The sequence below is a fragment of the Ailuropoda melanoleuca genome, chromosome 13 (genome assembly GCF_002007445.2).
Source record: "Ailuropoda melanoleuca isolate Jingjing chromosome 13, ASM200744v2, whole genome shotgun sequence".
In the NCBI taxonomy this organism is placed as follows: domain Eukaryota; kingdom Metazoa; phylum Chordata; class Mammalia; order Carnivora; family Ursidae; genus Ailuropoda; species Ailuropoda melanoleuca.
In genome coordinates, this window is record NC_048230.1 from 73,832,093 (window position 1) to 73,853,376 (window position 21,284).

The following is a 21,284-nucleotide window of genomic DNA, read 5'->3' on the forward strand; positions in this document are numbered from 1 at the left end:
GGGGGGGGAAGGGGCGCAAGGATTGGTCCCTGGACCCAGGTCACCCAAGCCGCGGAAAGCGGGCTCAGCAAGCTTCTGCACGAGAATGGTCGCCGCGACCCACGCGGGGCCTCCCGCCCGGCGCTTGTCCAGCTCTGCCATCCAGAATTACTACGATTGAAGACCCGAGGGGTTGCAATATTATTCGGAAAAGCGCCTTCTAGAAGGCTTTGCGGCCTGCAAGGCCGGGCCGCATCCCGCGCGTCCCCGGCAACCACGCCGGCCGGCGCCGCAGCAGAAGCCGGAAGGCCGCCCGCGCGCCCGCGCTCCCCCTCCCGCCCTCCGGGCGCTACCACCGCGGCGGACCCCTCCGAAGGCCCGCAAAGGTATCGTCCCCGGCCTCTGATTGGCCGGCGGCGCGAGGGGCGTGGCCTCCGGAGCCTGGTTCCGCGCGCCAGAGCTCCCTCGCCGCATTGCGAGCCGGGCCAGGAGCAGGCGCCATGGTGAGGAGTGGTTGCGGGTGCGGGCGGGATGAAGGCCGAGGTCTGGGCCTGACTTCGGGCGACAGCCGGGGCCGGGGCCGGGGCCGGAGCTGGGGCCAGAGCCTGCCTTGGGAGACGCGGCGGGCGAACGCGGGGACCGCGCTGATGCTCGCTCCCCGGCTCTCTTACAGGTGCTGCTGCACGTGCTGTTCGAGCACGCGGTCGGCTACGCGCTGCTGGCGCTGAAGGAGGTGGAGGAGATCAGCTTGCTGCTGCCGCAGGTGGGTGAAGAGGGTGGTGGGCTCGCCGGCCGCGTCGCAGCCCCTCGGGCCCCGGGGCCCCAGCATGCACCGCGCGCTCCCACGTGGCCGGGCGCGCATTGGGGGGTGCTCTGGGCCCGAAAGCTCCAGAGCCGGGGTCCATACCCGCGTTCGTGACTAGAGTCGCGTTAGGAGCATTTAGAAGGAAGCCCCCTGGACTCCACCCCGTGCGATGAAGCCGACCGGGCTTTAGGGCCTGTCTGTAATCGGCTCATTTACGAAGCGTGCGGTTGGTTCTTGCACGCGGCCAGGGCTGAGAACCGCTGCTTTACTGCGCCCTAGAGGCAAGAGCGAGGGAAGAAAACCACTCATGTTCTCTTCTCCCCCAAGGTAGAGGAGTGTGTGCTCAACCTGGGCAAGTTCCACAACATCGTTCGTCTCGTGGCCTTTTGTCCCTTTGCCTCGTCCCAGGTTGCCTTGGAAAATGCTAACGCTGTGTCGGAAGGTGAGTCGGCCAAGTATTTTAGGGAGATAAGCGGAGGATTAGTTGCTGCTGCTCTTATCCTCATGGGGAGTTTGTGATGGCATTTTCCTTTCCTCGGCTAATTTGTTGTAAACCTGGTAAGTGTTGGGCAGTATTTAGTGTGTATAGGATGTGGTTTAAAACAGTGTGCAAGGTCTGGGGAATATGATATACTGTATGTTTAACGTGCACAATCCAGGACCTAGGCTTTGTGAGTGGTAAATGATTCTTGAGGGAAATCTGGTAGGGAGGCGTGGTTTAATGCTCAAGGTGGTTCTTCGGTCATTGTTGAAGTAATTGGAAAAGGCAATTTTGATACAGAAGAACCAAGCAAAAAGGTTTGGCTCCAGAAGGCAAATCATAGACTAAGTGCTTGTCTCATTAGTGCCCCTGGGTATGTTTAAGATTTCGCTTCTGTACTTCACACGCGTGCTGTTGGACCTGAATCCTCTTCCTCCCGTGGTTGATGCCGGCTTTGCAGTGATGACTTGAATCTGTCAATCCCCTGAGTTCAGTCACTGATGTCTCCATGTCTCTGAGCAAAGCCTGAAGCAAGGAAGGATGTAGGCATGCCATCCCAGCATGCTCTGTGGGACCAGTGTAGGATCAGTGTGTCACTTAATCCGTGGTTGGGGGCAGGATCCCTTTTATGATTTCAGCCTTCTTCAGCATGTTAGTGGGAGCTCTGTTGTTTGCCTTGAGGTGTTGTTCATGAGGACCTCCGCCTGCTCTTGGAGACTCACCTGCCATCCAAAAAGAAGAAAGTCCTCCTGGGGGTCGGAGACCCCAAGATCGGTGCTGCTATACAAGAGGAGTTGGGGTACAACTGCCAGACCGGAGGCGTGATCGCGGAGATCCTGCGAGGTAGGCCCACCTGTTAATGTTCACGGCTTTCTTGACATCTTTGAGGGGGGATCTGAAAACCTAATGAGGGTGCTCAAGGTTGCATCTGGGAAGCCCTTCTGCTTGGCTGGTGCCCATGGGGGCTGGAGCTGGCTTAGAACCTTTTCTTGCTCACAGTCTTGTCCTCCTCCAGGGGTTCGTCTGCACTTCCACAACCTGGTGAAGGGTCTGACAGATCTGTCTGCTTGTAAAGCCCAGTTGGGGCTGGGACACAGCTATTCTCGTGCCAAAGTCAAGTTTAATGTGAACCGGGTGGATAATATGATTATTCAGTCCATCAGCCTCCTGGACCAGCTGGATAAGGACATCAATACTTTCTCCATGCGTGTCAGGTAAAGTGCGCAAGCAACCCAAGAATGGGTGTTTAGCGAATTTTGAATGCTGAATTCAGGACTAGGTCCCGTGGGTAGAACAGGGCGGGGCGGGGCCTAGCCTCCCGGTGCTTACCACAGGCTGTGTTCTTACACTGCCTGTACAGAAAGAGGAGGTACAGTAAATCCACCCATATACACCCCAGCCCAGGCTCTTTGCCTGGTCTGTATTGTGAATGGGGGGACATGGAGTTGAGGTTTTGAGTTGGCCTTGATCCCTTTTCTCTGGGCAAAGAATAGATAAGGAGAAGGGGGAGGCTGTGGCTTGGAGGCCTAGCTGCTGGGCCGGGAGTGACTGTGGCTCCTCGCAGGGAGTGGTATGGGTACCACTTTCCGGAGCTGGTGAAGATCATCAACGACAATGCCACATACTGCCGCCTTGCTCAGTTCATTGGAAACCGAAGGGAGCTAAATGAAGAGAAGCTGGAGAAGCTGGAAGAGCTGACGATGGATGGGGCCAAGGCTAAGGCCATTCTGGATGCCTCGCGATCCTCCATGGGTCAGTACAGCCTAGTGGCCAAAGTAAGTTTGGTGCTATGGATATCTGGTCCTGCGTTCACACTGGCTGTCCCTTAGGCATGGACATATCGGCCATCGACTTGATAAACATCGAGAGCTTCTCCAGCCGTGTGGTGTCTTTGTCAGAGTACCGCCAGAGCCTGCATACTTACCTGCGGTCCAAGATGAGCCAAGTGGCCCCCAGCCTCTCGGCCCTAATTGGGGAAGCGGTGCGTCATGGGGAACACAAAATGGGGCTAAGGAATGTTACAACGTAGGTCTATGCTGCTGTATTTCCTGACTCACTGTTACCTTCCCCGGTTGTACTTGATGGCGAGAAGCGGAATTATGCAGTTGGTAGATGGGCCATTCCAGCTTCTCTAATTCCTCGAATCCTTTTCCAGGTAGGTGCACGTCTCATTGCTCATGCTGGCAGCCTCACCAACCTGGCCAAGTATCCCGCGTCCACAGTGCAGATCCTTGGGGCTGAAAAGGCCCTGTTCAGGTACCAGTGAGGGCACCTGCCCACACTCAGGTGCCACTTCTGGTGCCCACTGCTTGTTTGGGGATCACGGTGATGGCTGACCAGGGCTCCTTGACCTATACAGACCTCTGCTATGGGGGTGATGGCCAGTCCTGGTGTCTGAGTGATTCCCAGGGCCCAGCAAAGGGACGAGATTTCCAGGTCAGCGACATTGGATGCCTTCCCTGTGCCTCTGGGGGCTGTGGGTTGGCATGAGGTGGGGTCACCAGCCTGAGGCTCACTCTGGAGACCGAGGGTACAGGGGAGGGGAGGAGCTGCCTTGGCTAATAGGGTTGAAATTTCTGATCTTAAAACTCCCCACTAAATATTCTTCTCCCAGAGCCCTGAAGACAAGGGGTAACACCCCAAAATACGGACTCATTTTCCACTCCACCTTCATTGGCCGAGCAGCTGCCAAGAACAAAGGCCGCATCTCCCGATACCTGGCAAACAAATGCAGTATTGCCTCACGAATTGATTGCTTCTCTGGTATGGGTGGGGGGGCTTGGAGGAGAAGGGCTGGGAGGGAGGGAAGGCTGACTACTAGCAGCTTCTACAATGATGGCAGTATTTTTCGTCAACAGCAGTTCACCTAGTGAGTGTTGATACTTTGGGTCTGAGTGAAGCTGAGGGTAGAGGGCAAACAGGGTGGGGAGTAGCTGGCCCTTTAGGGGCTGACAGGTTTGTTTATCCACACATACACACACACATCCAGAGATGCCCACAAGTGTATTTGGAGAGAAGCTTCGAGAGCAAGTCGAGGAGCGGCTGTCCTTCTATGAGACAGGAGAGATTCCACGCAAGAATCTGGATGTCATGAAGGAGGCAATGGTTCAGGTCAGTTTGGGCTGTGCTGGTGGGGGAAGGACCCGAGCTGGCTGTTGGAGGTGATGAACTGGCTTAGCCTGACCTTGTGGAGTGGAGGCAAAAAACTGATTTAATGAGCCTGATCCAGTGAAGCCAGAAGGGAGGCCTGGAGAGCGTACAGTCTTTGGGGCCTCTCTAGCACCTTTCTTTGGCCAGGCAGAGGAAGCGGCTGCTGAGATGGCTAGGAAGCTGGAGAAGCAGGAGAAGAAACGCCTGAAGAAGGAGAAGAAACGGCTGGCCGCCCTGGCCCTCGCGTCTTCAGAAAACAGCAGCAGTACCCCGGAGGAGTGTGAGGTCAGTAGGCAGGCCAGCCCTCGGCCCGGGGTGAAGACCCTGGATGTGGGGTTCTCAACAGCAGAACAGAGGACGTGCTACCTCAAGCCATGGTCTTGAGTCCAGGCTTTTGGACTGAAATAAGGACCTGAAACATCTCAACTACCTCTTGATTCTATAGGAAGGAGATAGGCGCAGAGAGAACGGGCTCAGGAGCCCAGAGAGCTGGTTGTAGCACCCCCGGCCCCTGGGCAAGTGTTCTGTCCTCGGCTGCCTCCCAGGACTCCTCCACTGGGGGTAGTGTAAACCCCTGCTCTGTGCGTTCTCAGCCATGCGTCGGAGGTGGTAGCCTTTCCTAGTGGGGCTTGGGGCAGGGAGGTCTCCAGGATGCTACCGCAGGGTCCCCCACCTGGGATTTCCATGGAGTGCCCAGTTTGGCAAGTCGTTTTTCAGGGTCTCCTTTGCAACATGGCATGGTGGTTCTATTGAGGTCTTTTCTATAAGCTATTTCATGGGCTTAGAGAATATTCTCCCTAAGTGGGAGTCACCCTTGGGGTGGATTTCCAGTGTCTGTTTAAAACCACCCCAGAAACACTGGGCAATTTTCACATTTCTACATCTTTCTGCCCCAACTACTTAGTTGCTGGAATTTTAATAGAGCTGTGTGTGTTCATACAATGGGTGATGGTTTCACGCCTATTTCACTCTTCAGGAGACAAGTGAAAGACCCAAAAAGAAGAAAAAGCAAAAGCCCCAGGAGACTCCACAGGAGAATGGAATGGAAGACTCCTCTGTCCCTGTCTCCAAACCCAAGAAAAAGAAGTCTTTTTCCAAGGAGGAGCTGGTTAGTAGTGACCTTGAAGAGACAGCTGGCAGTGTCAGTCTTCCCAAGAGGAAGAAATCTGCCCCCAAAGAGGAACCAGTTAGTGATGCTGAAGAGGCGGGAAACAGGAGCACCCCCAAGAAAAAGAGGAAATTCTCTTCCAAGGAGGAGCCACTCAGCAGTGGACCTGAAGAAGCTGCTGGCAGCAAGAGCAGCAGCTCCAAGAAAAAGAAAAAGCTTCAGAAGCTATCCCAGGAAGATTAGAATGGACATTTACCCGGTGGGGGGGGGGGCATAAGCCACGTGACCTTCCCCAACCCATTCCTTATACCCCAATAAAAACAACTTCACAAGAGTCAGTACATATGTTTTATTGAACACCTTACACGGGTATGGGTGGGACCTATGCTTGAGGCAGAGCACCAATGACCGCCTCAGTGAAGTCTTGGCAGGTGGCATAGCCACCCATGTCAGAAGTTCGAACCTGTAGGGGAGAATTGTCATCATCCCTGTGGCCTAGGCCCCAACCCTAACCTCTCCCCCACCCCCCACCCCCACCTGATAACACCGGTCCCTAAGGAAGCCAGCCCCAGGACAACCTAGGCTCTGCCCAGATGATGGTTATGGTCTAAAGGGTTAAGAACTCTTCTCTGGTCCACTGTACTGAAGGGAGGTGTAGGTAGTATGGTCCTTGGGAGGTTGGAGGGAATAAAGGGGTCTAGCCCCCGTGGGGGTGCAGGTGGCCGATGACAGACTTGATGAAGTCGGTTGTGGTGCTGTAGCCGCCCATGTCTCGAGTCCGCACCTACAGCCACCACCGGCAACAGCCGTGGGGAGAAGAGAAGAGAGCCCATGAAGGGGGGATAGGGCAATGGGATGGAAATGGAATCCAAGAAAGGATGGCAAGGCCAGGAAGAAGATGCAGTGCAGCAGAGTCGCAAGGAGGCGGCCAGGTTTGGGAGAGCGCGGGCCCAGCCGCTCCTGGCAGCGGGCTGGAGCTGCGCTCAGAGCTGCGCTGCAGCCTGGGCAGGATGGAGGAAGGCTGAGCATGAAGTGAGATGGGAAATGCACATCAGAGACAGGATGAGGATGCCTGGGAGAAAATCAGACCAGGTGGGAGGAAAGGAGGCCAGGGAGTGCAGCCGAGGATGGGCTTCCAGGTGTGGAGACTGCGACACCTGTGCCTCACCCTGCCTGCTATCTCCCTCTGCTCCTCTATCCCCCGTGCTCTCCCCGGACAGAGAGCCCAGAGAGCCGCAAGTGCTGCATTAAGATGGCCATAAAAGAGCCAACGGATGGAGCAGGAAAGAGGGAATAGCAGACGGTAACCAAAGGCGAAGAAGAGCCAGAGGATGAAACAGCCAGAAGAAGGGAGGTGAAGAACAGCCCTGAGAGCCACAGGGGAAGATCAGAGAGCAGAAGATGTTCTGGGGACCTCGAGGGAAAGGAGGCCCCAATTCAGGTTCCCCAAAGAGGAGTGCCAAGGCCCTGAAACCCACAGCCTTCCTGACTCACCTTGCCAACTTTAATCACCTTCTTCACCGCATCTGCAATCATGTTGGAGTGATACTCGAGACTGTCAATGTGGACAGGAAGGAACTGAGATTCTCCCCACGTCATTCCCAATTTCCTCGTCTGTGCTCCCCCTTAAAACACCCAGCCCCGACCCCAGCCCGCCACGACCTGCTTGAGAGACCTACTTGAGATGCCGCAGCATGTTGGAAGCTGAGAGCAGCATGGCTGTGGGGTTGGCTATGTTCCTGCCCACTGCCTGGGCAAATGGGTGCCGGGCACCCTGTGGAGAGAGAGCAGACCAGAGTCACTGGGGGCAGACGTTATGCAGAGGCTGAGGTCAGGGAAGGGCATTAGGAAAGAGAGATCAGGCCAGGGACACTGAGAAGAGGCATGGGAGAGGGGGACAGAGCACACCAGGGTCACTTAGGCGGGGGACACATTGGGAGGTAGCTATCAAGGGACCTCAAGTCAGAAGACAGGCATGCAGAGAGGGAAGAGGGGACCTCACTCACCGTCTCAAAGACTGCATACTCTGCACTATAGCTCTCACCGGGGACCACACCAGCTCCCCCGACCAAGCCAGCAGCCAGATTGTCAATAATGTTCCCGTAGAGATTGGGCATCACCAGCACATCAAACTGGTAAGGATTCTGCACCAGCTAGGGGGCACAATGTGGGCGTGGACAAGAGAAGTGAGCTCTGCTCCCTGCCCATCCCTGGCACGGCGAGAGTGGAGACTCAGGGAGGACGTTACCTGCATGCAGCAGTTGTCTATGATCATTGTCTCGAACTTGATTTTGGGGTACAGTTCAGCAACCTCCTCACAGCACTGCAGGAACAACCCATCCCCAAGTTTCCTGTCCATGGGCCAAAGGGAACAGATTCAGTCATGACAGTGCAAGGGGCTACCTTCCCAGGAGCCTACCCCGTGCAAAGCCATGTCCCTCACATGATGTTGGCCTTGTGGACAGCCGTGACCTTGCCCCGCCCCTTCTTGGTGGCATAGTCAAAGGCAAACTTTGCAATCCGCTGAGATTTGGTTCGAGTGACAATCTTCAAGCACTCAATCACACCCCTTGCACTCTGGGTAAGAAGAGAGAAGCAGCCAGGTGACCCTGGAAAGAAGGGAAGGAGCTATGCCGCTCTCCTCCCACCTTCACCCCTGGCCTCCCCAATCTCTAGGGCCTCACCTCATGTTCCAGTGAGCTGTATTCCCCTTCTGTCTGCTCTCGAATGATCACGAGATCTAGATTGTTGTGTCGAGTCTTGTACCCCGGAAGTGATTTCACATGGACTACATTGGCAAACAAGTCCAACTTACGCCTGGGGGTGGAGCAGCGCCATCAGCACCACGCCTGGTGCTCCAGGACTCCTCTGACCCATGGCCCCCACCACCTACCTCAGCCGCATATCGTAGGAGGCTAGCTCCCCCTTATACTCCATCGGGGTATGGATCTTTCCTGCGTAAACAAAGGGGTCGGGGTTGGGCACAGGCCAAGCCCAAGGGAACCCAGATCAGTGTCTGATCCTCTCAGTGACATGATGCAACCCAGACTCTCATCTCCCACTCTCAAATCTGTGACTAGTCTTCAAGTGCCTCTGAAGGCAAAAAAAAAAAAAGCAGTTAAAACCAGTGTTTTATTTTTAGTCACTGTATTTAATTTAGGTTAAAACTTCAAAATGACCTAAAAGAAGGACAGAAAACTTTTTCATGTGATCAAAGAGCCTGGGTTTAACAGGCTGAGAAACAATGCTAAGGGATTTATGACCCTTCTTGATGTTTGCATGTCTACCTACTTGACATTTTTTCAACCCATACTTTCAGCCAAGCCTTAGGTTAAGGGAGTACAATAGGCTGAACAGTGACCCCAAAACGGTATGTCCACGCCCTAACCCCTAGAACCTGTAAATGTGACCTTATTTGGGAAAACAGTGTTTGCAGACATAATTAAGGATCTTGAGATGAAATCATCTTGAATTAGGGTAGGCCCTAAACCCAATGACAAGTCCTTCTACAGGAAAAGAAAGAGAGACAGATACACAGACACAGAGAGGGAAAAGCCATATGAAGACTGAGGCAGAGACTGTAGTAATACATCTATGAGCCAAGAAACACCAAGGAACACCAGGAGCCACCAGTAGCTGGAAGAGGCGAGGAAGCATTCTCCTTTAAGTCTTCAGAGGAAGCCCTTCCAACACCTTAATTTTGGGATTCTGGCCTCCAGAACTGTGAGAACAGATTTTGTTATTTTAGGCCACTAGCTTTGAGGTAATGTGTACAGCAGCCCTAGGAAACTATAAAGAGTGAGAACTAGTCTAACAGGTAGCATCAAAGGAAGAACATTCTGGGCAGAAGTAACAACCTAAGTCAAGATAGTACATGTATTTGGAAACTAACGGTCCAGTGTGACCAAAGCACAGAACCAGTATTATGGGAATAAAAGCAGAAGAGCTGAGAGTCAGCTTATGAAGAACTTACTTTCCTATGCTAAGGCTGGGCCTGGCAAAGTCATGTTGGTCTTTCCAAAAGAAGAGATGCAGAAGATGGACTGGAGGGGCAGAACTGGAAGCCGAAGAAAAACAATCTAATGAGATTAAAGCAGAGAAGCAGAGGGGAATACAGAAGAAAAGAGGCAGCTAGAAGCGGCATTCTAGAAACACGATTAACAAGATGTAATGACCCATGATGTAGCCCCCTGACGGACTTCAAACCCTTGAAGCCTTCCTGCAAAGACAGCTCACGTGATCTCTCAACTCCTGAGTTAAAAGACAGAAGAAACAAGTGACCACAAAATAGTGATGGGAGCGTGGGGGACTTAATATGTCATTATGTCCAGAAAGATGATTAAACAGCATTTGTTCACATGATTTTAAAGGGTATATGGGTGGAGTAGCAAAGGGGCACGCATACCAATGATGGCCACCTTGTTCTCCTTCATGGAACTCAACACCTGCTCCAGCTTCTCCTCTGATGCCATATTCTGCACCTCGCTCAGGTGATGCTCCTGGAACTCCACTGGGACAGAGGCAGCCTTCGGGGACACGTCCCCAAAATCTCCAGGTCAGGATCGAATAAGTCCTTTCCACCCCACCCCACAGTCCGTGCTGGCTGATGGCCCCATGGCACTCACCTTGAACACCTCCTTGACAGCGTGCATCAGTTCAGGTCCCACGCCGTCTCCTGGCAGCATCGTCACGGGAAAGGCTCCCTCCACCCTCATGTCCTCAGCCTGCAAGCGGTGCCATCAGAGCTAGGGCGGCAGAACAGACTCCCGGAGAGAGGGAATGAGGGGACAGGGGAGTGGGCACACCGCTCTCGGACTTGCCCTTACCTGGCTCCGCGAGGCGGCGTGAGCCACGGCCGAGGTACACAGGTTCCTCCATGCCCCGGGATTCGGGGCGGCGACCAGCGCCTGCGACACAGACGCGCACGCCTGTGAGGTCGGGTACGGGAGGCCCAGACCCCGGATACTGTAGTGAGCCCGGTGCAAGCCCGCCGCTCCCCCGCCCTCCCCCGGCGCGACCTGACCCCGGGCCTCACTCGGGTCAAACAGCGGACACCTATGAGAGCTGCCATGTTCTCAGCAGGAAGTCCCGGGGGAAGTGACGCAGGACGCCGGCGTGGCCGGGCACCCCGACTTCCGGTCCGCGAAATACTCGGGTGTCGGGCGGTGGGCGGTTCGCTGTTCCCCGACTGACGCCACGTGTCCTCTCCTGTGGCTCTTGCTCCTTCCTCGTCTTCTCCTTGTCCCTTGCCCTGGAGCCTGACGGGACACACAACCGCTTTGTCTGTTGCTTTGTTTTCAGTCTCCATATTTAATTTATGTTGAAACTAACACTGAAGAAGATGAGATTTTATGCGAGTACCTGAGTTGAACGGGTTGAGAAACAATACCGAGAAATCTGTCTTTTCTTAATGTTTTTGTGTCTATGTCTTTGTTACTGTCTTAGCCAATACTCGCAGAACGTTCGTATATGAGGCACTAAAAGAGTACATGGACACAACACAGTCCATGGGGGAAGGTGTGTGTCTGTTTTCTCCTGCGATCTCCTAGCCTAACCAGTTACTCGGTGTCAATCAAATTTTCTCGTTGTTTTTTCCGATGTGGTCTTCTTCGTTGCCCTGACAGTTGTTTCCCTAATAGTGTGTCCCAGCCCTCAACTACCCTGGGCAGGACCAATAACTGGAGGCAGAAATTACTTCAAGCATGTAAGTGTGACCCAAGGGAAATTTTCAACTAATTAATTTTTTTTTAGGATTTTATTTTAATTTTTTAAAAGATTTTCTTATTTATTTATGTGACAGAGAGACAGCCAGCGAGAGAGGGAACACAGCAGGGGAAGTGGGAGAGGAAGCAGCAGTCTCATAGTGGAGGAGCCCGATGTGGGACTTGATCCTGGAACGCCAGGATCACGCCCTGAGCCGAAGGCAGACACTTAACGACTGCGCTACCCAGGCGCCCCTGGGATTTTATTTTTAAGCAATCTCTACACCCAACAGGGGGCTGGAACTCACAACCCTGAGATCAAGAGTCAAATGCTTTACTAACCGCGCCAGCCGGGTGCTCCCAGACTGATTTTTAAAATTCCATACATGTGCTGTTTACAGGTGACCTGCCTAAAAACAAAATGGCACAGGAGGATTTGCCTAAACCCATATTCTAGAAGCGTGGTTTTGGACCACTTGCCCAAGTGGACCAGGGGCATTTGTTAAAAATGCAGACTTAGGAGTTCTACCCCAGACTTGCAGAATCTGAGTCTCAAGATTGGGGCCCCAGAAAATACATTTCTAACAGGCACTTCCAGATGATACACACTGAAAGTCAAACACTAGGTAGGTTCTCTGTACTTCCTATACCTCATCTGTCTGAAAAAGGTGCTGGGCATTCTGCCATCCCAAGGGCAGGAATGTAGTTGTTCTAGCCTTAGGGGCCATGTACAGGCTTTGTGCCTCCTTCTCTGCATTCCTTTAGACAGAGCATTCTCTACAGTAATGGGATGAGAAGATTTATAGATTTAAAGATTAGATAATGTGTAAGAGTCTTGAACAAATGAAAAGTGCTGTGTAAATATAAGGCTGCTATAAATATTATAGTTAATGTATACTATTAATATAATCTCCTCCATCTCCATTCATTTATCCCATGAAACAAATCAAAACTAGAGAGCGTTAGGGACACCTGGGTGGCTGAGTCAGTTAAACATTTGCCTTCAGTTCAGGTCATGATCTTGGGGTCCTGGGATCGAGTACCGCATCAGGCTCCTTGCTCAGCCGGAGGCCTGCTTCTCCCTCTCCCTCTGCCTGCTGCTCCCCCCTGCTTTTTCCCCCTGCTTGTGCTCTCTCTAATAGATGAATAAATAAGATCTTTAAATAAATAAATAAATAAATAAATAAAAGCTCTCACTTAAAAAAAAATAGCATCGGGGCACCTGGGTGGCTCAGTCACTTGAGTGACCAACTCTTGATCTCAGCTCAGATCTTGATCTCAGGGTCATGAGTTCAAGCCCCACATGGCACTCCCAGAGTCTGCTTAAAAACAAAACAAAAACAAACAAACAAAAAAAAACCCTAGATTCCCTAGTCCCAACGTCCACACTGCTATTGCCATCCACCCCCATTTTTCTCCTCCGAATATAACTCTGATGAAGAAAAAGTAAGAGATTTACTCTTCTTAAAAATTTATATTTTCTGTTACTTTAGGAAATTTAGGGTGAGAAAGAAGAGAGATGTGCCATCTTGATCCAATCTCTGGTGATAATCTAATTTTAATCCCCAAAAATATTAATTTTCTTGAGAATAACTACAACATTAATTTTCATCCCTAAATTCTGCCCAGCCTGACATTCAAGCAATATCTAAGACATTCTGCCCTTAATTGAGCCCAGCCTGACTTTCAAATATCTAACTGATATGAAACCATGTGGCTGTCCCCAGTGTGAAAAGGACTGATGAAGGGTACCAGTTGACTCAAGCTGAGAAGATGAGACCATCATTGTCTGAAGGCCATTGTGTCTTCCCTATGAGCTTGGCAAGCTCTCCTGGCCTTCCCAGTCCCCAGGAAGGCATCTCTCATTGATACTGCCTGAGAATGGGGAAGTTTAGCCAGGACCCTTGAAAAGTTCCTCAAACAGTCTCTTGGGCAGCGGAGGGACTGCTTAACTGTTAAACAGCCTGTTGAACTGTTAAGAAGCATATAGTGTGGGGGCGCCTGGGTGGCACAGCGGTTAAGCGTCTGCCTTTGGCTCAGGGCGTGATCCCGGTGTTATGGGATCGAGCCCCACATCAGGCTCTTCCGCTATGACTGCTTCTTCCTCTCCCACTCCCCCTGCTTGTGTTCCCTCTCTCACTGGCTGTCTCTATCTATGTCAAATAAATAAATAAATAATCTTAAAAAAAAAAAAGCATATAGTGTGAGGCTGAGTGAATTGAATATCAGTTTCCTAGGCCTACAGATCTCTAGTACAGGAGTCTTAACCTGGGGTCGACAGTCTACAGATGTCCATGAATACAAACCAGTATCATGAACTTGGATGGGGAAAATCCAAAAATCACATCTTTATTCTTACTCACCTCCAACTGAAATTTAGCACTTCCTTTCATTATGAAGGTAGAATGGAATTGTAGTGCTACATGTAGTACCCTTGACTTTGTCACGAATAGAAATTACATTTCATTCCACATTTCACTTAGGCCCTGCATGGTCTAACCTTCCTGGCATCTCCGTGGCTCTTGGAGGCTCCATTTGTCCACCGACAACCCACCAGAGAAGGAGGTAGCTGTGAGCCGTTGACAGCTGACATCCGAAGCAGGTAAGGAACTGGCTGCACCAGCTGGCAGAGAATCTGAACAAGGCAGCTACGACCCTGCGGAGGTGAGAATGAACATGGTGCATACTCTGGGACATGGTGAGGAGAGCAGGCATGTTTGAGGAGTTGATGTACAGTGAGGAATGGTGAATAAGATTGGTGCAAGTCTCAGGACTGAGAGAAATAGAGAGGAGTTTACGAGCAATACTGAGGACCCTGTTGGGATGGTGATGTGAATTGATCATGGTATGGCACAGCTGTGTGTGATTTCGTGGAGAAAGCTAACTCTTGGGTTCATCGAAAAATACTATTTTGCCAGAAAGAAGTACAACAGAGTTGAGGGTGATGCCAACATGGAATCCAGAGGGATGTAAAGACAGTCAGAAGAGGTCTAATGGATGGGCAGGTGAGAATAGGACCAAAGATCCCAAAATATTCCAAGAGCAGTGCTGGTGGGAGTCACTGAGCAGTGAGCTGGAAAGCCAGGAGGGTGTCTCCACCAGCAGTTTCGGAAGCAGTGCGGATGCCAGTGACAATGAGGTCCCAGATGGGGCTGTAGGAGTGGGTGCCAAAGAGAGCTCAAAGAGACCCCTGCAGAAGAGGATTCAGACCGTCAATATCGGATGGATCATCTGTATCCCCATGGGAGTCACCCATGATAGTGTCATCAGCCGAGGCAGGGGAAAGGCGAGGATCTGGGTACCAGAATCTTCTCTTGATGAGCAGGAGAGACCAGGAGGAGAGAAATACCACAGAAGGAGAAAGGTGATGTCAGCGACTGGGAGGAGCCACCAAAAAGTAGAGCCTCTTTTTTCTGTTAGTTTTCATATAAGAGTTTGCTTGGGTGTTTATAATTAGTAAACTAGTAAGTAGTAAATGATGATGTTCCTTTTTTAAGAAAGTACTCTAAATCATAAAGAAAGCTGAAGTTTCTTAGCACCCCAGCCACAGGCCTCACTCTGTTTGCCCTGTCTCCAGAGGCAGCTAGTCATCTCCTTCAAAACCTTTTTCCTATGCGTGTACACTCCCCACTACACACGGAATATGTAGCATTGTTTTCAGTGTAAGGTGGGCGCTTTAGAAGAAATGGTTTTATGCTTTATATACTTACTGTCTTATAATTCACTTTTTGTCACTCAATACTAGAAATCTGTTTTAGAAAAGGAGCAGGCTCGTTTCATTTTGCTGTGTAGTATTCTATCACGTGAATTTACTAAGTTTATTGAGCCTTTCTCAAGTTGATGGATATTTAGGTGGTTTCTAGTTTGGACCATTACCAGTAATGTTGCTTTGCACACCCGATCTTCTTGGTACACGTGATAAACGTTACAAAGTCCCCCCAAAGCACCTGTACCCGTGTTTCAGTTACGAATATGTTCTGCTGCAATGAAAAGAAAAGTCATTAAATAAATTAGGGCCTGGGGCTTTCCCCCTCATTTCTGAAGGTAAGAAGTTAGCGGGATTGGTTTAACTGCTTGGTGACTCCCTCTTTGATCCTGCCTCTCTGATTTTCCACTCTGCCAGCCTTAGTGTGTTGTCTGACATCCTCATCCCTGGTGCCTCATCATCACCACATGACTGCTGCAGCTCTAGACATCACTTCTGCATTCAGCTGGAAAGGAGGAAAAAGAACAGTCCCAGCCATGTCTGCTCCTTCTTACCGGAAATGTAAAAGCTTTCCCAGCAACACTGCGGGCAGAGTTCCACTTAGGTATCACAGGCCAGAACTAGGTCTGTGACCACTCCTACTGCAAAGAAGACTAAGAAAGAGGGGAAGAGGTTTGTCCTGATTGGCTTAAACTAATTCACACCTGGCTGCATTTTAGACTCAACGGGGGAGCTTCTAAAAAACACCTGTGTTTCAGGACACCTGGGTGGCTCAGTTGGTTAAGTGTCTGCCTTCAGCTCGGGTCATGATCTTGGGGTCCTGGGATTCAGCCCTGCGTCGTTGGGTTCCCTTCTCAGTGGGGAGCCTGCTTCTCCCTCTCTCTCTCTCTGCCCCTCCCCCTCATTCGTGCTCTCTCTCTCTCTCTTGCTCTGCTCTCTCTCTCAAATAAATAAAATCGAAAGGAAGGAAGGAAGGAAGAAGGAAGGGTGGGAGGGAGGAAGAAGGAAGGAAGAAGGAAGGAAGGAAGGAAGAAGGAAGGAAGGAAGGAGGGAGGGAGGGAGGAAGAAGGAAGGAAGAAGGAAGGAAGAAGGAAGGAAGGAAGGAAGGAAGGAAGGAAGAAAAGAAAGAACGAACACCTGTGTTTGGACCCGACTTTCAGAGCTTTAATGTAACAGTCTGGGATGGGGCCCAGATATTGGTTTTCTTCAGAAGCTCCCTGGATGATCCTAAAAGTGGACCAGAGTTGAGAACCAGTGGCTTACGTTAATCATGACCCTTCACTTGGGGCAGGGCAAGTGTCTCAGGATTAGATTCAGGGGTAGGGAACAATGCACAACATAACCACGGCCCAATAAGGGAGGGGTTTATTTCTGGCTCCCATTAAAGTTCAGTGATAGTTGGTTCAGGGCAGGGTCAGCCCACGGTGGTGTCAGAGGCTTACGTGCCTTATGTTGTTGCCCTTCCTGGCAAGGCCTCCGTTCCCAAGTTTATTCAAGATCTAAGACTGTTATTCCAGCTGCAGCCATCATGTCTGTATTCCAGCCAGCGAGAAAGACAGGGAAGAAGAGCAGAGGCCCCCAGCCCGTTAATGACACTGAAATGTCCCACAGCATTTCTGCTTATGTCCCGTGTGATACAGAAACTTGTCAGTCTTTGTCTTCGAAGCTCTGGCTTCTGTTTCAGAAGTCTTCCTCTAAAGATGATGAGGGTACTCTCCAATTCCTTTTTATCTGAGAGAAAGTTTATTGTTCTGATTTACTGAAACTTAAAATATTCCATCAAGAAAATCCAGGTGGCAGAAATATCTCAGGGCGCCTGTGGCTCGCTCAGTCAGTAGAGCACGTGACTCTTGATTTCAGGGTTGTAAAGTCAAGCCCCACACTGAGTGTAAAGATTACTTAGAAATAAAACCACACACAAAAAAGAAATAGGGGTGCCCAGGTGGCTCAGTCAGTTGAGCGCCTGCCTTTCGCTCAGGTCATGATCCCAGGGTCCTGAGATTAAGCCCCACATCGGGCTCCCTTCACAGCAGGGAGCCTGCTTCTCCCTCTCCCTGCTCATGCTCTGTCTCAAATAAATAAATAAAATCTTTTTTAAAAAGTTAAAACATTATTTAAAAAATGTTTAATAAAAATAATATTTAATGCTGCCCATTCCTTCAAGAGGTCTCAAATAAGTTTTAAAAGGCCACAGAATGTAGACGCCCACACTGTGCCACTTAAATCACTTCTGCCTTCTACACCTGAAGAATTCAAGTACACACATAAACCGTGCCGTGCGACGTAACGTTGTAGCCTTCCCCCAACGTGACCGGGTAGGTATTTAGGGTTAAGTGTGAAGGTTACTGTGAGGTTCCAAGTCATTTGATGAATCAATCCCATTTCAATTTTAGACCAAAAGCAGCACGATACATGCACCTGAAGGGGCTGTCTTCAGTGTGTGTTTGGGGGGGGGGGACAGGTATGTGTCAGGGTGAGGCTGCCTGAACCGCATTCATAATGAACACCAGAAGTCTGCTGTTGTCAGGAATACAGAAACACACATCTTCATGTTCAAAGTCTTCGTGGGGATTTCTTCGTAATTTCATCTGTGAGTCTCATTCAGAAACAGCTTTAGCTTCCTGCTCTGAAGGCCAGCCGCCTTGGCTGCTTCATACAGAAGACCCTGGTGGGCAAGTCAACTCTGCCCAAGTGGGGTTTCCAGTAGGAGAATGCGCACCGTTCCTATTACACACTCTTGCGGGCCTTTCGGGAGCTGCAGGTTGACGCATTGGCAGAGATCAGTGCCTGGGCTGCCCACCGCGGCACGCACAGACCCTGCTGCCATCCTCAGGGCTTTTCCAGTGAGACTCAATAAGTCAGTTCAGTTTCATATTTCTGTTTCACCGTGGAAGACAGCCAGCTCTGTATTTTTTCCACCAAAAATACCAGTAACAACACTTCAGCTTTGAAAGGTGTAAGCCTTTTGGATTTTCTGGAAGCAGTCCTCCACCTTGCTGCCATTTGTACAGATGTTCAGATCGACATATGCACAAGCAGGGCCAGGCAGGGATGATCCTCTGTGAGTGTAATTTCCAGGTCAGACCCCTTTAACTGTGTTCGTTTGTTTCTTTGTTCGAAGATTTTATTTATTTATTTGAGAGAGTGCTAGCAAGGGGAGGAACAGAGGGAGAGGGACAAGCAGACTGTGCTTTGCGTGCAGCCTGATGCGGGGCTTGATCCCACGACCCTGAGATCATGACTTGAGTCAAAATTAAGAGTTGGATGCTCAAGCGATTGAGCCACCCAGGTGCCCCAACTGTGTTTATTCTCGAATAAGGACTTTATCTGATGTTGGAACTGGATATGGTTTCGAGGGAGCCTTTATGGTGGCAGGTATGAACTCCATGTGGCTTTCGATAACATTCAGATACTTACCTTCAGACTTTGCTTCATAATAAACTATTATTTCATCAGTTTTGCACTTTATGTGAAGTTTCTGGTTGTGAGCTACTCCTTCATCCATCTAAGAGAATCAAAGCCTGAGCATCCCAGTGTGCTTCAAACTGGATCGTCCCTCCTGTTGTCTGATCAAAGGTGCACATGAGACGAATGTCCTCTTCGTGCAGTTCATGCCTTCTGCAACAATGGTCCCCCTCTCCTGGAAGCGCTCCAGCTCCTTGTCCCTCGCTGCTTGACGGACACGTCACAGCCTTCAAGTCTCCCTTCAGAGGCTTCCCCAGGACCCTGGGATCAGGATCTGCCCTTAGGTGAATGCCATATGTCTATTTTGTCTGTAGATAACATAACTCTTCAGACACTCAGTTCCTCAGTGATACACTTTCCAAAGACTTGATCTCAGTAGGAGCTTCTGGATCCTGACGGATAACCACAATTTCTTTCAAAGGACACTTTATCAGAATGGTTTAGGAGTCTCAAATCACTCACTCACATTCAATCACAGACTGCATCCAAGACACTGCATCCTCCGTTTTCTTGTCAATCAGCTCCTCTCAAACATGGGGCAGTGTGACGTAGTGGACGCCGAGTGTGTCTGTCCTGGACAGAAATAGGGTCGGTGAGCATCTTTAGATTCTGGTCCGTCAGTTCAGTAGGAAAAGGTGTATTGGGGGCCATAAGTCTGCACAGGGCGGGCAGGACGCTAAACAGGGTCTCCAGGGCCGTAACATAGTCCTCCCCCCTGTTTGCACCCTTAAACGTCTTCTGTGGTTCATCCTGACATACTAGTTGGTCAGAACATCCATGAACTTGATTGGGCAAAGCACCACAGCGTAGAGCCTGTAAGCTGTCATTTCGGTCTCGAAGAACCCAGCAAGTGACTGCACGAAGGACCGGACCCGCCGGTCTATGATATTGGCACTTTCTTAAACCGTGTTCTCATAGAAGAATTCCATTTCCTTCTTCTGCAACTTCAGGACATTTCGGATGAAGAAGTAAAAGGCATTATACCAGGGGAGCCACACGTCCTTCAAGACATCACGCACACCCTCCTCCTTAAGACAGAGGTTTTCTGCTCTCACTACAGGGGAATTAATCAGATAAAATCTGAGGGCATTGGCACCATATTCATGGATGATTGAAAGTAGATCCAGATAATTCTTATTTCGTTTGCTCCTTTTTTGGCCATCACTCGCCAGGATGAGCCTGTTCACAATCTCGTTGCTAAAAGGCAGCTGTCCAAAGAGAGCAGTGGCCAGCACCCCGGAGTGTAAAACCTCTGGTGTGCTCAGTGCCTTCAGCAACGAAGTCTGCGGGAAATGCATCCTCCTGCTCCCTCTTGTTTTCAAATGGACAATGAACTTGAGCATAGGGCCTGCTGCCACTCTTGAGCCAGCAGGCAAACGCTTCAGAGGTGCGGTGCAGCACTTTTCACAGCAGGAAGGGAGGCCAGATGGTCAGTGCTGTCTCTGTGCGGATCGGAGATCTTTGCTCCTGACCATTCTTCAAGTTCTGCCCTTGACTCCATGCGTACTGCCTCCTCCAAGTCACCACAGAGCCACAGTGGGATAGGGGTGCCCCAGGACCTGTTTCTGGAAGTTGCCCAGTCATAAGCCTCCTTCAGCCCATTTCCTGAGTGCTTTTGTAGTACAAACCCTGGGACCCAGTAACTCAGGTCATTGTTCCTCAGCATCCAGTCTACCATGTGCTCTGCCCGCATGAACCCGCTAGCACTGCTTTGTAAATGGGGGGAACGTCTGACCTCCAGCAGAAAGGGTGCTGTGAGTGAGGGTGCTGGTGACAAGAAGTCGGCCTCCTTTGTTCAGGGTCCTGAAGATGTCTTTGTCAGCATCCTTCACACACTGTCTTGTGGAATCGGTCACTGCTAATCGGCCACAGGGCGAACAGAAGAGTCTCTCTGGATGGTGCTGAAGTCCATACAGACCCGACAGTCATCAGCACCAAAGTAAGGAGCCCGGTGGGCCACTCCAGTGCCTTCCTCCTCCTGCACATGGCTGTCAGCAAGCCCAGTGAAAGCACCATTCTCCTTACACTGCACAAAATAGTCACACGGGGCCTATACCTCTTGCCCTTTGAGATAGGTACTGGGAAGTCGTTCGGAGATCTCATAGTCACTCTCCAGATTATGAGCCGAAGGCAGACGCTTAACGACTGAGCCACCCAGGCGCCCCTCCATTAAGACCCACCGGACAGATTCCATCAATCATGGATACAGAGTGTTGTAGTCATTGTCAAGGTCGATCTATCGGCCAACTCTTCTAACAGCGGACTTCCCCTCAGTACATTATCTCATCACAGATTGCTTGGCATTGATTGTTATGCTCTACAATCCCCATTTTGGCTACATCCTCCGGTCCTCTGGCTCCCAGTGTCTTATCGATACCATGTTCCACAGATAAGTCAGGACAATCCCATCCAAATCTTCTGTCAACATGAGACCCACTCTGGTGAACATATCTGGTAACTATATCTTTAACTGTCCCTGCAAGTTTATGTCCATAGTGAGGCAGTCCAGTTCCAAAAGGGGGCCCCTCATAAAATGTAGATTTTGGCCCATGGTTTGATTGCTTTAAGCATTCCTGAAAACAGGGGCACCTGGGTGGCTCAGTCAGTTAAGCACCTGCCTTCAGCTCAGGTCATGATCTCAGGGTCCTGGATCGAGCCCTGAGTCTGCTCTCTGCTCAGTGGGGAGTCTGCTTTTCCCTCTCTCTCTCCCTTCCTCTTGCGCTATCAAATAAATAAAATATTAAAAAAAAAAAAGCATTCCTTAAACAGTTAAATTCAGACCAGAACTGCAAGATTTTCTCTTCTTTGGCAGGAAAATTCGTGTTTTCTGGAACTTGCTGAACCATGTTGTTGCTGAGGGGCCCCCATGCCAGGGCACCACGAAAGAG

At 50.6% G+C, this 21,284-nt stretch overlaps 2 protein-coding genes, 1 long non-coding RNA gene, 5 other non-coding genes and 1 pseudogene across 11 annotated transcripts in view; 7 read left to right on the forward strand and 2 right to left on the reverse strand.

The window, feature by feature from the left end:
* Nucleotides 1-5,861, forward strand: part of NOP56 (NOP56 ribonucleoprotein) — an 8,257-nt gene extending 2,396 nt beyond the window's left edge. Inside the window, exons 1-12 of one of the 2 annotated variants that reach the window (XM_034640388.1) lie at nt 206-482; nt 653-742; nt 1,112-1,226; nt 1,947-2,108; nt 2,281-2,479; nt 2,830-3,017; nt 3,095-3,246; nt 3,421-3,521; nt 3,880-4,028; nt 4,255-4,376; nt 4,563-4,700; nt 5,392-5,861. In XM_034640388.1, coding sequence (XP_034496279.1) covers nt 480-482; nt 653-742; nt 1,112-1,226; nt 1,947-2,108; nt 2,281-2,479; nt 2,830-3,017; nt 3,095-3,246; nt 3,421-3,521; nt 3,880-4,028; nt 4,255-4,376; nt 4,563-4,700; nt 5,392-5,766 — 1,794 coding nt within the window. In that variant the 5' untranslated portion in view covers nt 206-479 and the 3' untranslated portion in view covers nt 5,767-5,861. Of the gene's footprint in view, nt 1-205; nt 483-652; nt 743-1,111; nt 1,227-1,946; nt 2,109-2,280; nt 2,480-2,829; nt 3,018-3,094; nt 3,247-3,420; nt 3,522-3,879; nt 4,029-4,254; nt 4,377-4,562; nt 4,701-5,391 lie in introns of those variants that run through there. The other variant, XM_011224402.3, reaches the window with a different exon arrangement.
* LOC117795853 lies at nt 1,720-1,787 on the forward strand. The gene has a single exon (XR_004620006.1). It is a non-coding gene; the product is annotated as a small nucleolar RNA SNORD110 (small nucleolar RNA).
* Nucleotides 2,578-2,708, forward strand: LOC117795839. Its single transcript, XR_004619993.1, has one exon. It is a non-coding gene; the product is annotated as a small nucleolar RNA SNORA51 (small nucleolar RNA).
* Nucleotides 3,584-3,669, forward strand: LOC117795851. Its single transcript, XR_004620004.1, has one exon. It is a non-coding gene; the product is annotated as a small nucleolar RNA SNORD86 (small nucleolar RNA).
* LOC117795828 lies at nt 4,093-4,163 on the forward strand. The gene has a single exon (XR_004619982.1). It is a non-coding gene; the product is annotated as a small nucleolar RNA SNORD56 (small nucleolar RNA).
* Nucleotides 4,422-4,492, forward strand: LOC117795827. Its single transcript, XR_004619981.1, has one exon. It is a non-coding gene; the product is annotated as a small nucleolar RNA SNORD57 (small nucleolar RNA).
* On the reverse strand, nt 5,858-10,658 carry IDH3B (isocitrate dehydrogenase (NAD(+)) 3 non-catalytic subunit beta). 3 transcript variants are annotated; one of them, XR_004619532.1, is made up of 13 exons: nt 10,559-10,658; nt 10,350-10,430; nt 10,149-10,247; nt 9,929-10,049; nt 8,417-8,477; nt 8,208-8,340; nt 7,967-8,100; nt 7,772-7,874; nt 7,530-7,676; nt 7,203-7,297; nt 7,018-7,078; nt 6,102-6,307; nt 5,858-5,986 (listed from the first exon to the last, which is right to left on the reverse strand). XR_004619532.1 is itself a non-coding variant. In XM_011224401.3 (12 exons), exons 1-12 carry the CDS (start codon nt 10,592-10,594, stop codon nt 5,906-5,908), a joined length of 1,152 nt encoding a protein of 383 aa, XP_011222703.1. In that variant the 5' UTR covers nt 10,595-10,658; the 3' UTR covers nt 5,858-5,905. The 3 variants fall into 3 exon arrangements, 2 of the variants coding, with proteins under 2 accessions (XP_011222703.1, XP_002918829.1); XM_011224401.3 differs by lacking the exon at nt 6,102-6,307; XM_002918783.4 differs by lacking the exon at nt 5,858-5,986 and having other exon boundaries at nt 6,023-6,307.
* A 22-nt stretch (nt 10,659-10,680) lies between these two features.
* Nucleotides 10,681-15,801, forward strand: LOC105237440. Its single transcript, XR_002142581.2, has 3 exons — nt 10,681-11,227; nt 13,709-13,827; nt 15,349-15,801. It is a non-coding gene; the product is annotated as an uncharacterized LOC105237440 (long non-coding RNA).
* Nucleotides 15,802-16,989: 1,188 nt separating this feature from the next.
* Nucleotides 16,990-21,242, reverse strand: LOC100471102 (annotated as a pseudogene).
* Between the last annotated feature and the right edge of the window lie 42 nt (nt 21,243-21,284).